The 15,016-nt window shown below is 31.3% G+C and overlaps 1 protein-coding gene across 4 annotated transcripts in view; it reads right to left on the bottom strand.

Moving 5' to 3' along the window:
• mcamb (melanoma cell adhesion molecule b) overlaps nucleotides 1-15,016 on the bottom strand; it is a 70,868-nt gene that overhangs the window by 4,966 nt on the left and 50,886 nt on the right. For all 4 annotated transcript variants that reach the window (XM_041046926.1, XM_041046930.1, XM_041046929.1 and 1 more), the window contains exon 11: nucleotides 825-952. In XM_041046926.1, coding sequence (XP_040902860.1) covers nucleotides 825-952 — 128 coding nt within the window. The remainder of the gene's footprint in view (nucleotides 1-824; nucleotides 953-15,016) is intronic.

Consider the following 15,016-nt stretch of genomic DNA (forward strand, 5'->3'; position numbering starts at 1 on the left):
GTCAAGGAGCAGAAAAGGTTTCCCTTTCTTCTGCAAGAGTTGCAGAGTTGAGTGCAACTCTGACACATCCCGTCACAGACTGACGAGCACTGGTCTCAGGCCAGGTCAGGGATTTCTCTTGCAGTGAGAATAATCCACTGACTTTTGTCAAAATCACACCAGTGTTGTTGAAGTTCTGAGACTTTAGCTGAATGCTAATGCTAGATTTTCTAACATGCTCACAATTACAATGCTGAGGTTTAGTAGACATTTGTACACCATGTTCACCATAGTTAGTTTAGCGTGTTAGCGTGCTAAGTTTGAGTACAGCTAAGGCTGATAGAAACATCATTAGTTTTTCAGGTATTTAATCATGAAACAAAGTATTGGGCAAATTAAGCTTTTGACCTGATAATGGTGCTACCTAGTGATGGGTGGATGAAGCACTGTGAAGCTTTATGAAGCTTATGACACTTCTGTAATCTGGTGGTTTGCAAAACTTATTGAAAGAATGACATGAATTTATCATAATGGACTCTTTAAGACAGAGGTGTCCAAACTGTTCCACAAAGGGTCGTGTGGCTGCAGGTTTTTGTTCCAACCAAGCAGCAGCACACCAGACTTGACTCATTTAATCAACTGATCTCAGTCTTCAGACAGTTGATTGGTCAAACTGTGTGCTCTTGATTGGTTGGAACAAAAACCTGCAGCCACACAGCCCTTTGTGTAACAGTTTGGACACCACTGCTTTAAGATCTAATCTAGTGAGCACACATTTAGCAAAAGTACATTTCTGTTGCAGCTGTAGCTAATCTGAAACAATCTTAAGCTTCCCTCTGCTGTACCTTTCCATCAGATGTGGTCCAGGTAATGCTGGGTACAGGAAAACCTCTGACAAGGCAGCTCAGGTTGACTGACCGCCCATAAGTCTCTTCTATCTCAGTGTTGTCTGGATTTTTGATGTTTGGTGGGCCTGCAGTGAGAGAAGCGAGAAATAACATGAAAAATATCCTCCGAAGACCGTGACCGGTGGAAAACACACAAATACTATATATTTTTCTTTAAAAGATGCCTCACTGACCAAAAAAATACAGCAAAACTGCACAGAAATGTGAAAATAAAAAACATGAAACATAAAAACCATATAAACCTATGCTGAAAGCCAACAGTACATTCCACACTATATTATGATATTTCTTTGAGAATACTAGATTGAATAACAACTAGGGATGCACCAATCCACATTTTTTTTTACTTCCGATCCGATCCAGATACCTGAATTTGTTTATCTGCCAATAAGATACTATTCTGATACCAGAGCTCTATGTGCTTAAATATTATTATTGTCATTGTTGATTTTATATGATGCTGTAGTAAATCTTCTCTATGAGCAAATATGATATATACAAATGTATGCATTTATGTCCCAAAAGGTAACTTGAGGTAAGTATAAGGTCAGAAAAACAGGAAATCCTGTTAACAGTCAATATTTATTAAATTCAAGAGATACCCATAAAGGGTCATAGTATAGAAAGGGGTCAAATTAGGCCAAAAAAAGTCAATATTTTAGTAAGACCTCAAAATGTCACAGAAAAAGTCATAGTATAGTAAGGCATCAAAATAGGCCAAAGAAAGTCATATTTTAGTAAAACGACATAATGTCATAAAAAATGGTCATAATATAGTCAAAAATCGGCCAAAAAAAGAAATATTTTATTTTGACCTCAAAATGTCATTAAAAAACGTCATAGTATAGTAAGGCGTCAAAATAGGCCAAAAAAAGCCATATTTTAGTAAGACCTCAAAATGTCATAAAAAACTGTCATAGTATAGTAAGGCGTCAAAATCGGACAAAAAAAGTCAAAAATTTTTTCGACCTCCAAAAGTCATAAAAAACGTCATAGTATAGTAAGGCGTCAAAATCGGGCAAAAAAAGTCAAAAAATTTTTCGGCCTCAAAATGTCATAAAAAACGTCATAGTATAGTAAGGCGTCAAAATCGGACAAAAAAAGTCAAAAATTTTTTCGACCTCCAAAAGTCATAAAAAACGTCATAGTATAGTAAGGCGTCAAAATCGGCCAAAAAAAGTCAAAATTTTTTTCGACCTCCAAAAGTCATAAAAAACGTCATAGTATAGTAAGCCGTTTTTTTCGGCCAAAAAAAGTCAAAATTTTTTTCGACCTCCAAAAGTCATAAAAAACGTCATAGTATAGTAAGGCGTCAAAATCGGGCAAAAAAAGTCAAAAATTTTTTTCGACCTCAAAATGTCATAAAAAACGTCATAGTATAGTAAGGCGTTTTTTTCAGGCAAAAAAAGTTAAAAATTTTTTCGACCTCCAAAATTCATGAAAAACGTCATAGTATAGTAAGGCGTCAAAATCGGACGAAAAAAGTCAAAATTTTTTTCGACCTCAAAATGTCATAAAAAACGTCACAGTATAGTAAGGCGTTTTTTTCGGGCAAAAAAAGTCAAAAATTTTCTCGACCTCAAAATGTCATAAAAAACGTCATAGTATAGTAAGGTGTCAAAATCGGACAAAAAAAGTCAAAAAATTTTTTTGACCTCCAAAAATCATAAAAAACATCATAGTATAGTAAGACGTTTTTTTCGGCCAAAAAAAGTCAAAAATTTTTTCGACCTCCAAAAGTCATAAAAACGTCATAGTATAGTAAGGCGTCAAAATCGGACAAAAAAAGTCAAAATTTTTTTCGACCTCCAAAAGTCATAAAAAACGTCATAGTATAGTAAGGCGTCAAAATCGGCCAAAAAAAGTCAAAATTTTTTTCAACCTCCAAAAGTCATAAAAAACGTCATAGTATAGTAAGCCGTTTTTTTCGGCCAAAAAAAGTCAAAATTTTTTTCGACCTCCAAAAGTCATAAAAAACGTCATAGTATAGTAAGGCGTCAAAATCGGGCAAAAAAAGTCAAAAATTTTTTTCGACCTCAAAATGTCATAAAAAACGTCATAGTATAGTAAGGTGTTTTTTTCAGGCAAAAAAAGTTAAAATTTTTTTCGACCTCCAAAATTCATGAAAAACGTCATAGTATAGTAAGGCGTCAAAATCGGACGAAAAAAGTCACAATTTTTTTCGACCTCAAAATGTCATAAAAAACGTCACAGTATAGTAAGGCGTTTTTTTCGGGCAAAAAAAGTCAAAATTTTTTTCGACCTCAAAATGTCATAAAAAACGTCATAGTATAGTAAGGTGTCAAAATCGGACAAAAAAAGTCAAAAAATTTTTTTGACCTCCAAAAATCATAAAAAACATCATAGTATAGTAAGGCTTTTTTTCGGCCAAAAAAAGTCAAAAATTTTTTCGACCTCCAAAAGTCATAAAAAACGTCATAGTATAGTAAGGCGTCAAAATCGGACAAAAAAAGTCAAAATTTTTTTCGACCTCAAAATGTCATAAAAAACGTCATAGTATAGTAAGGCGTCAAAATCGGGCAAAAAAAGTCAAAAAATTTTTCGGCCTCAAAATGTCATAAAAAACGTCATAGTATAGTAAGGCGTCAAAATCGGACAAAAAAAGTCAAAAATTTTTTCGACCTCCAAAAGTCATAAAAAACGTCATAGTATAGTAAGGCGTCAAAATCGGCCAAAAAAAGTCAAAATTTTTTTCGACCTCCAAAAGTCATAAAAAACGTCATAGTATAGTAAGCCGTTTTTTTCGGCCAAAAAAAGTCAAAATTTTTTTCGACCTCCAAAAGTCATAAAAAACGTCATAGTATAGTAAGGCGTCAAAATCGGGCAAAAAAAGTCAAAAATTTTTTTCGACCTCAAAATGTCATAAAAAACGTCATAGTATAGTAAGGCGTTTTTTTCAGGCAAAAAAAGTTAAAAATTTTTTCGACCTCCAAAATTCATGAAAAACGTCATAGTATAGTAAGGCGTCAAAATCGGACGAAAAAAGTCAAAATTTTTTTCGACCTCAAAATGTCATAAAAAACGTCACAGTATAGTAAGGCGTTTTTTTCGGGCAAAAAAAGTCAAAAATTTTCTCGACCTCAAAATGTCATAAAAAACGTCATAGTATAGTAAGGTGTCAAAATCGGACAAAAAAAGTCAAAAAAATTTTTTGACCTCCAAAAATCATAAAAAACATCATAGTATAGTAAGACGTTTTTTTCGGCCAAAAAAAGTCAAAAATTTTTTCGACCTCCAAAAGTCATAAAAACGTCATAGTATAGTAAGGCGTCAAAATCGGACAAAAAAAGTCAAAATTTTTTTCGACCTCCAAAAGTCATAAAAAACGTCATAGTATAGTAAGGCGTCAAAATCGGCCAAAAAAAGTCAAAATTTTTTTCAACCTCCAAAAGTCATAAAAAACGTCATAGTATAGTAAGCCGTTTTTTTCGGCCAAAAAAAGTCAAAATTTTTTTCGACCTCCAAAAGTCATAAAAAACGTCATAGTATAGTAAGGCGTCAAAATCGGGCAAAAAAAGTCAAAAATTTTTTTCGACCTCAAAATGTCATAAAAAACGTCATAGTATAGTAAGGTGTTTTTTTCAGGCAAAAAAAGTTAAAATTTTTTTCGACCTCCAAAATTCATGAAAAACGTCATAGTATAGTAAGGCGTCAAAATCGGACGAAAAAAGTCACAATTTTTTTCGACCTCAAAATGTCATAAAAAACGTCACAGTATAGTAAGGCGTTTTTTTCGGGCAAAAAAAGTCAAAATTTTTTTCGACCTCAAAATGTCATAAAAAACGTCATAGTATAGTAAGGTGTCAAAATCGGACAAAAAAAGTCAAAAAATTTTTTTGACCTCCAAAAATCATAAAAAACATCATAGTATAGTAAGGCTTTTTTTCGGCCAAAAAAAGTCAAAAATTTTTTCGACCTCCAAAAGTCATAAAAAACGTCATAGTATAGTAAGGCGTCAAAATCGGACAAAAAAAGTCAAAATTTTTTTCGACCTCAAAATGTCATAAAAAACGTCATAGTATAGTAAGGCGTCAAAATCGGGCAAAAAAAGTCAAAAAATTTTTCGGCCTCAAAATGTCATAAAAAACGTCATAGTATAGTAAGGCGTCAAAATCGGACAAAAAAAGTCAAAAATTTTTTCGACCTCCAAAAGTCATAAAAAACGTCATAGTATAGTAAGGCGTCAAAATCGGCCAAAAAAAGTCAAAATTTTTTTCGACCTCCAAAAGTCATAAAAAACGTCATAGTATAGTAAGCCGTTTTTTTCGGCCAAAAAAAGTCAAAATTTTTTTCGACCTCCAAAAGTCATAAAAAACGTCATAGTATAGTAAGGCGTCAAAATCGGGCAAAAAAAGTCAAAAATTTTTTTCGACCTCAAAATGTCATAAAAAACGTCATAGTATAGTAAGGCGTTTTTTTCAGGCAAAAAAAGTTAAAAATTTTTTCGACCTCCAAAATTCATGAAAAACGTCATAGTATAGTAAGGCGTCAAAATCGGACGAAAAAAGTCAAAATTTTTTTCGACCTCAAAATGTCATAAAAAACGTCACAGTATAGTAAGGCGTTTTTTTCGGGCAAAAAAAGTCAAAAATTTTCTCGACCTCAAAATGTCATAAAAAACGTCATAGTATAGTAAGGTGTCAAAATCGGACAAAAAAAGTCAAAAAAATTTTTTGACCTCCAAAAATCATAAAAAACATCATAGTATAGTAAGACGTTTTTTTCGGCCAAAAAAAGTCAAAAATTTTTTCGACCTCCAAAAGTCATAAAAACGTCATAGTATAGTAAGGCGTCAAAATCGGACAAAAAAAGTCAAAATTTTTTTCGACCTCCAAAAGTCATAAAAAACGTCATAGTATAGTAAGGCGTCAAAATCGGCCAAAAAAAGTCAAAATTTTTTTCAACCTCCAAAAGTCATAAAAAACGTCATAGTATAGTAAGCCGTTTTTTTCGGCCAAAAAAAGTCAAAATTTTTTTCGACCTCCAAAAGTCATAAAAAACGTCATAGTATAGTAAGGCGTCAAAATCGGGCAAAAAAAGTCAAAAATTTTTTTCGACCTCAAAATGTCATAAAAAACGTCATAGTATAGTAAGGTGTTTTTTTCAGGCAAAAAAAGTTAAAATTTTTTTCGACCTCCAAAATTCATGAAAAACGTCATAGTATAGTAAGGCGTCAAAATCGGACGAAAAAAGTCACAATTTTTTTCGACCTCAAAATGTCATAAAAAACGTCACAGTATAGTAAGGCGTTTTTTTCGGGCAAAAAAAGTCAAAATTTTTTTCGACCTCAAAATGTCATAAAAAACGTCATAGTATAGTAAGGTGTCAAAATCGGACAAAAAAAGTCAAAAAATTTTTTTGACCTCCAAAAATCATAAAAAACATCATAGTATAGTAAGGCTTTTTTTCGGCCAAAAAAAGTCAAAAATTTTTTCGACCTCCAAAAGTCATAAAAAACGTCATAGTATAGTAAGGCGTCAAAATCGGACAAAAAAAGTCAAAATTTTTTCGACCTCAAAATGTCATAAAAAACGTCATAGTATAGTAAGGCGTCAAAATCGGACAAAAAAAGTCAAAATTTTTTTCGACCTCCAAAAGTCATAAAAAACGTCATAGTATAGTAAGGCGTCAAAATCGGCCAAAAAAAGTCAAAATTTTTTTCGACCTCCAAAAGTCATAAAAAACGTCATAGTATAGTAAGCCGTTTTTTTCGGCCAAAAAAAGTCAAAAATTTTTTCGACCTCCAAAAGTCATAAAAAACGTCATAGTATAGTAAGGCGTCAAAATCGGGCAAAAAAAGTCAAAAATTTTTTTCGACCTCAAAAAGTCATAAAAAACGTCATAGTATAGTAAGGCGTTTTTTTCAGGCAAAAAAAGTTAAAATTTTTTTCGACCTCCAAAATTCATGAAAAACGTCATAGTATAGTAAGGCGTCAAAATCGGACGAAAAAAGTCAAAATTTTTTTCGACCTCAAAATGTCATAAAAAACGTCACAGTATAGTAAGGCGTTTTTTTCGGGCAAAAAAAGTCAAAATTTTTTTCGACCTCAAAATGTCATAAAAAACGTCATAGTATAGTAAGGTGTCAAAATCGGACAAAAAAAGTCAAAAAATTTTTTGACCTCCAAAAATCATAAAAAACATCATAGTATAGTAAGGCTTTTTTTCGGCCAAAAAAAGTCAAAAATTTTTTCGACCTCCAAAAGTCATAAAAAACGTCATAGTATAGTAAGGCGTCAAAATCGGACAAAAAAAGTCAAAATTTTTTTCGACCTCCAAAAGTCATAAAAAATGTCATAGTATAGTAAGGCGTCAAAATCGGACAAAAAAAGTCAAAATTTTTTTCGACCTCCAAAAGTCATAAAAAACGGCATAGTATAGTAAGGCGTCAAAATCGGACAAAAAAAGTCAACATTTTTTTCGACCTCCAAAAGTCATAAAAAACGTCATAGTATAGTAAGCCGTTTTTTTCGGCCAAAAAAAGTCAAAAATTTTTTCGACCTCCAAAAGTCATAAAAAACGTCATAGTATAGTAAGGCGTCAAAATCGGGCAAAATAAGTCAAAAATTTTTTTCGACCTCAAAATGTCATAAAAAACGTCATAGTATACTAAGGCATTTCTTTCGGGCAAAAAAAGTCAAAAATTTTTTCGACCTCAAAATGTCATAAAAAATGTCATAGTATAGTAAGGCGTTTTTTCGGGCAAAAAAAGTCAAAATTTTTTTGACCTCCAAAAGTCATGAAAAACGTCATAGTATAGTAAGGCGTCAAAATCGGGCAAAAAAAGTAAAAAAAAAATTTGACGTCCAAATGTCATAAAAAACGTCATAGTATAGTAAGGCGTTTTTTTCGGGCAAAAAAAGTCAAAATTTTTTTCGACCTCAAAATGTCATAAAAAACGTCATAGTATAGTAAGGCGTCAAAATCGGGAAAAAAAAGTCAAAATTTTTTTCGACCTCAAAATGTCATAAAAAACGTCATAGTATAGTAAGGCGTTTTTTTCGGCCAAAAAAAGTCAAAATTTTTTTCGACCTCAAAAAGTCATAAAAAACGTCATAGTATAGTAAGGTGTCAAAATCGGACAAAAAAAGTCAAAATTTTTTTTGACCTCCAAAAATCATAAAAAACGTCATAGTATAGTAAGGCGTTTTTTTCGGCCAAAAAAAGTCAAAATTTTTTTCGACCTCCAAAAGTCATAAAAAACGTCATAGTATAGTAAGGCGTCAAAATCGGACAAAAAAAGTCAAAATTTTTTTCGACCTCCAAAAGTCATAAAAAACGGCATAGTATAGTAAGGCGTCAAAATCGGACAAAAAAAGTCAAAAATTTTTTCGACCTCAAAATGTCATAAAAAACGTCATAGTATAGTAAGGCGTCAAAATCGGACAAAAAAAGTCAAAAATTTTTTCGACCTCAAAATGTCATAAAAAAACGTCATAGTATAGTAAGGCGTCAAAATCGGACAAAAAAAGTCAAAAATTGTTTTCACCTCAAAAAGTCATAAAAAACGTCATAGTATAGTAAGACGTCAAAATCGGACAAAAAAAGTCAAAAAAAAATTTGACCTCCAAATGTCATAAAAAACGTCATAGTATAGTAAGGCGTCAAAATCGGGCAAAAAAAGTCAAAATTTTTTTCGACCTCAAAATGTCATAAAAAACGTCATAGTATAGTAAGGCGTCAAAATCGGGAAAAAAAAGTCAAAATTTTTTTCGACCTCAAAATGTCATAAAAAACGTCATAGTATAGTAAGGCGTTTTTTTCGGCCAAAAAAAGTCAAAATTTTTTTCGACCTCCAAAAATCATAAAAAACGTCATAGTATAGTAAGGCGTTTTTTTCGGCCAAAAAAAGTCAAAATTTTTTTCGACCTCCAAAAGTCATAAAAAACGTCATAGTATAGTAAGGCGTCAAAATCGGACAAAAAAAGTCAAAATTTTTTTCGACCTCCAAAAGTCATAAAAAACGTCATAGTATAGTAAGGCGTCAAAATCGGACAAAAAAAGTCAAAATTTTTTTCGACCTCCAAAAGTCATAAAAAACGGCATAGTATAGTAAGGCGTCAAAATCGGACAAAAAAAGTCAAAATTTTTTTCGACCTCAAAATGTCATAAAAAACGTCATAGTATAGTAAGGCGTCAAAATCGGACAAAAAAAGTCAAAATTTTTTTCGACCTCCAAAAGTCATAAAAAACGTCATAGTATAGTAAGGCGTCAAAATCGGCCAAAAAAAGTCAAAATTTTTTTCGACCTCCAAAAGTCATAAAAAACGTCATAGTATAGTAAGCCGTTTTTTTCGGCCAAAAAAAGTCAAAAATTTTTTCGACCTCCAAAAGTCATAAAAAACGTCATAGTATAGTAAGGCGTCAAAATCGGGCAAAAAAAGTCAAAAATTTTTTTCGACCTCAAAAAGTCATAAAAAACGTCATAGTATAGTAAGGCGTTTTTTTCAGGCAAAAAAAGTTAAAATTTTTTTCGACCTCCAAAATTCATGAAAAACGTCATAGTATAGTAAGGCGTCAAAATCGGACGAAAAAAGTCAAAATTTTTTTCGACCTCAAAATGTCATAAAAAACGTCACAGTATAGTAAGGCGTTTTTTTCGGGCAAAAAAAGTCAAAATTTTTTTCGACCTCAAAATGTCATAAAAAACGTCATAGTATAGTAAGGTGTCAAAATCGGACAAAAAAAGTCAAAAAATTTTTTGACCTCCAAAAATCATAAAAAACATCATAGTATAGTAAGGCTTTTTTTCGGCCAAAAAAAGTCAAAAATTTTTTCGACCTCCAAAAGTCATAAAAAACGTCATAGTATAGTAAGGCGTCAAAATCGGACAAAAAAAGTCAAAATTTTTTTCGACCTCCAAAAGTCATAAAAAATGTCATAGTATAGTAAGGCGTCAAAATCGGACAAAAAAAGTCAAAATTTTTTTCGACCTCCAAAAGTCATAAAAAACGGCATAGTATAGTAAGGCGTCAAAATCGGACAAAAAAAGTCAACATTTTTTTCGACCTCCAAAAGTCATAAAAAACGTCATAGTATAGTAAGCCGTTTTTTTCGGCCAAAAAAAGTCAAAAATTTTTTCGACCTCCAAAAGTCATAAAAAACGTCATAGTATAGTAAGGCGTCAAAATCGGGCAAAATAAGTCAAAAATTTTTTTCGACCTCAAAATGTCATAAAAAACGTCATAGTATACTAAGGCATTTCTTTCGGGCAAAAAAAGTCAAAAATTTTTTCGACCTCAAAATGTCATAAAAAATGTCATAGTATAGTAAGGCGTTTTTTCGGGCAAAAAAAGTCAAAATTTTTTTGACCTCCAAAAGTCATGAAAAACGTCATAGTATAGTAAGGCGTCAAAATCGGGCAAAAAAAGTAAAAAAAAAATTTGACGTCCAAATGTCATAAAAAACGTCATAGTATAGTAAGGCGTTTTTTTCGGGCAAAAAAAGTCAAAATTTTTTTCGACCTCAAAATGTCATAAAAAACGTCATAGTATAGTAAGGCGTCAAAATCGGGAAAAAAAAGTCAAAATTTTTTTCGACCTCAAAATGTCATAAAAAACGTCATAGTATAGTAAGGCGTTTTTTTCGGCCAAAAAAAGTCAAAATTTTTTTCGACCTCAAAAAGTCATAAAAAACGTCATAGTATAGTAAGGTGTCAAAATCGGACAAAAAAAGTCAAAATTTTTTTTGACCTCCAAAAATCATAAAAAACGTCATAGTATAGTAAGGCGTTTTTTTCGGCCAAAAAAAGTCAAAATTTTTTTCGACCTCCAAAAGTCATAAAAAACGTCATAGTATAGTAAGGCGTCAAAATCGGACAAAAAAAGTCAAAATTTTTTTCGACCTCCAAAAGTCATAAAAAACGGCATAGTATAGTAAGGCGTCAAAATCGGACAAAAAAAGTCAAAAATTTTTTCGACCTCAAAATGTCATAAAAAACGTCATAGTATAGTAAGGCGTCAAAATCGGACAAAAAAAGTCAAAAATTTTTTCGACCTCAAAATGTCATAAAAAAACGTCATAGTATAGTAAGGCGTCAAAATCGGACAAAAAAAGTCAAAAATTGTTTTCACCTCAAAAAGTCATAAAAAACGTCATAGTATAGTAAGACGTCAAAATCGGACAAAAAAAGTCAAAAAAAAATTTGACCTCCAAATGTCATAAAAAACGTCATAGTATAGTAAGGCGTCAAAATCGGGCAAAAAAAGTCAAAATTTTTTTCGACCTCAAAATGTCATAAAAAACGTCATAGTATAGTAAGGCGTCAAAATCGGGAAAAAAAAGTCAAAATTTTTTTCGACCTCAAAATGTCATAAAAAACGTCATAGTATAGTAAGGCGTTTTTTTCGGCCAAAAAAAGTCAAAATTTTTTTCGACCTCCAAAAATCATAAAAAACGTCATAGTATAGTAAGGCGTTTTTTTCGGCCAAAAAAAGTCAAAATTTTTTTCGACCTCCAAAAGTCATAAAAAACGTCATAGTATAGTAAGGCGTCAAAATCGGACAAAAAAAGTCAAAATTTTTTTCGACCTCCAAAAGTCATAAAAAACGTCATAGTATAGTAAGGCGTCAAAATCGGACAAAAAAAGTCAAAATTTTTTTCGACCTCCAAAAGTCATAAAAAACGGCATAGTATAGTAAGGCGTCAAAATCGGACAAAAAAAGTCAAAAATTTTTTCGACCTCAAAATGTCATAAAAAACGTCATAGTATAGTAAGGCGTCAAAATCGGACAAAAAGAGTCAAAAATTTTTTCGACCTCAAAATGTCATAAAAAAACGTCATAGTATAGTAAGGCGTCAAAATCGGACAAAAAAAGTCAAAAATTGTTTTCACCTCAAAAAGTCATAAAAAACGTCATAGTATAGTAAGGCGTTTTTTTCAGGCAAAAAAAGTCAAAAATTTTTTTGACCTCAAAAAGTCATAAAAAACATCATAGTATAGTAAGGCGTTTTTTTCAGGCAAAAAAAGTCAAAAATTTTTTTGACCTCAAAATGTCATAAAAAACGTCATAGTATAATAAGGCGTTTTTTTGGGCAAAAAAAGTCAAAATTTTTTTCGACCTCCAAAAGTCATAAAAAACGTCATAGTATAGTAAGGCGTCAAAATCAGGCAAAAAAAGTCAAAATTTTTTTCGACCTCAAAATGTCATAAAAAACGTCATAGTATAGTAAGGCGTTTTTTTCAGGCAAAAAAAGTTAAAATTTTTTTCGACCTCCAAAATTCATGAAAAACGTCATAGTATAGTAAGGCGTCAAAATCGGACGAAAAAAGTCAAAAAATTTTTTCGACCTCAAAATGTCATAAAAAACGTCATAGTATAGTAAGGCGTTTTTTTCGGTCAAAAAAAGTCAAAATTTTTTTCGACCTCAAAATGTCATAAAAAACGTCATAGTATAGTAAGTCGTTTTTTTCGGGCAAAAAAAGTCAAAAATTGTTTTCACCTCAAAAAGTCATAAAAAACGTCATAGTATAGTAAGACGTCAAAATCGGACAAAAAAAGTCAAAAAAAAATTTGACCTCCAAATGTCATAAAAAACGTCATAGTATAGTAAGGCGTCAAAATCGGGCAAAAAAAGTCAAAATTTTTTTCGACCTCAAAATGTCATAAAAAACGTCATAGTATAGTAAGGCGTCAAAATCGGGAAAAAAAAGTCAAAATTTTTTTCGACCTCAAAATGTCATAAAAAACGTCATAGTATAGTAAGGCGTCAAAATCGGGAAAAAAAAGTCAAAATTTTTTTCGACCTCAAAATGTCATAAAAAACGTCATAGTATAGTAAGGCGTTTTTTTCGGCCAAAAAAAGTCAAAATTTTTTTCGACCTCAAAATGTCATAAAAAACGTCATAGTATAGTAAGGCGTCAAAATCGGGAAAAAAAAGTCAAAATTTTTTTCGACCTCAAAAAGTCATAAAAAACGTCATAGTATAGTAAGGCGTCAAAATCGGACAAAAAAAGTCAAAAATTTTTTCGACCTCAAAATGTCATAAAAAACGTCATAGTATAGTAAGGCGTCAAAATCGGACAAAAAAAGTCAAAAATTTTTTCGACCTCAAAATGTCATAAAAAAACGTCATAGTATAGTAAGGCGTCAAAATCGGACAAAAAAAGTCAAAAATTGTTTTCACCTCAAAAAGTCATAAAAAACGTCATAGTATAGTAAGACGTCAAAATCGGACAAAAAAAGTCAAAAAAAAATTTGACCTCCAAATGTCATAAAAAACGTCATAGTATAGTAAGGCGTCAAAATCGGGCAAAAAAAGTCAAAATTTTTTTCGACCTCAAAATGTCATAAAAAACGTCATAGTATAGTAAGGCGTCAAAATCGGGAAAAAAAAGTCAAAATTTTTTTCGACCTCAAAATGTCATAAAAAACGTCATAGTATAGTAAGGCGTTTTTTTCGGCCAAAAAAAGTCAAAATTTTTTTCGACCTCAAAATGTCATAAAAAACGTCATAGTATAGTAAGGCGTCAAAATCGGGAAAAAAAAGTCAAAATTTTTTTCGACCTCAAAAAGTCATAAAAAACGTCATAGTATAGTAAGGCGTCAAAATCGGACAAAAAAAGTCAAAAATTTTTTCGACCTCAAAATGTCATAAAAAACGTCATAGTATAGTAAGGCGTCAAAATCGGACAAAAAAAGTCAAAAATTTTTTCGACCTCAAAATGTCATAAAAAAACGTCATAGTATAGTAAGGCGTCAAAATCGGACAAAAAAAGTCAAAAATAGTTTTCACCTCAAAAAGTCATAAAAAACGTCATAGTATAGTAAGACGTCAAAATCGGACAAAAAAAGTCAAAAAAAAATTTGACCTCCAAATGTCATAAAAAACGTCATAGTATAGTAAGGCGTCAAAATCGGGCAAAAAAAGTCAAAATTTTTTTCGACCTCAAAATGTCATAAAAAACGTCATAGTATAGTAAGGCGTTTTTTTCGGCCAAAAAAAGTCAAAATTTTTTTCGACCTCCAAAAATCATAAAAAACGTCATAGTATAGTAAGGCGTTTTTTTCGGCCAAAAAAAGTCAAAATTTTTTTCGACCTCCAAAAGTCATAAAAAACGTCATAGTATAGTAAGGCGTCAAAATCGGACAAAAAAAGTCAAAATTTTTTTCGACCTCCAAAAGTCATAAAAAACGTCATAGTATAGTAAGGCGTCAAAATCGGACAAAAAAAGTCAAAATTTTTTTCGACCTCCAAAAGTCATAAAAAACGGCATAGTATAGTAAGGCGTCAAAATCGGACAAAAAAAGTCAAAAATTTTTTCGACCTCAAAATGTCATAAAAAACGTCATAGTATAGTAAGGCGTCAAAATCGGACAAAAAGAGTCAAAAATTTTTTCGACCTCAAAATGTCATAAAAAAACGTCATAGTATAGTAAGGCGTCAAAATCGGACAAAAAAAGTCAAAAATTGTTTTCACCTCAAAAAGTCATAAAAAACGTCATAGTATAGTAAGGCGTTTTTTTCAGGCAAAAAAAGTCAAAAATTTTTTTGACCTCAAAAAGTCATAAAAAACATCATAGTATAGTAAGGCGTTTTTTTCAGGCAAAAAAAGTCAAAAATTTTTTTGACCTCAAAATGTCATAAAAAACGTCATAGTATAATAAGGCGTTTTTTTGGGCAAAAAAAGTCAAAATTTTTTTCGACCTCCAAAAGTCATAAAAAACGTCATAGTATAGTAAGGCGTCAAAATCAGGCAAAAAAAGTCAAAATTTTTTTCGACCTCAAAATGTCATAAAAAACGTCATAGTATAGTAAGGCGTTTTTTTCAGGCAAAAAAAGTTAAAATTTTTTTCGACCTCCAAAATTCATGAAAAACGTCATAGTATAGTAAGGCGTCAAAATCGGACGAAAAAAGTCAAAAAATTTTTTCGACCTCAAAATGTCATAAAAAACGTCATAGTATAGTAAGGCGTTTTTTTCGGTCAAAAAAAGTCAAAATTTTTTTCGACCTCAAAATGTCATAAAAAACGTCATAGTATAGTAAGTCGTTTTTTTCGGGCAAAAAAAGTCAAAAATTGTTTTCACCTCAAAAAGTCATAAAAAACGTCATAGTATAGTAAGACGTCAAAATCGGACAAAAAAAGTCAAAAAAAAATTTGACCTC

This window comes from Toxotes jaculatrix, chromosome 9 (genome assembly GCF_017976425.1).
Source record: "Toxotes jaculatrix isolate fToxJac2 chromosome 9, fToxJac2.pri, whole genome shotgun sequence".
Classification (NCBI taxonomy): domain Eukaryota; kingdom Metazoa; phylum Chordata; class Actinopteri; family Toxotidae; genus Toxotes; species Toxotes jaculatrix.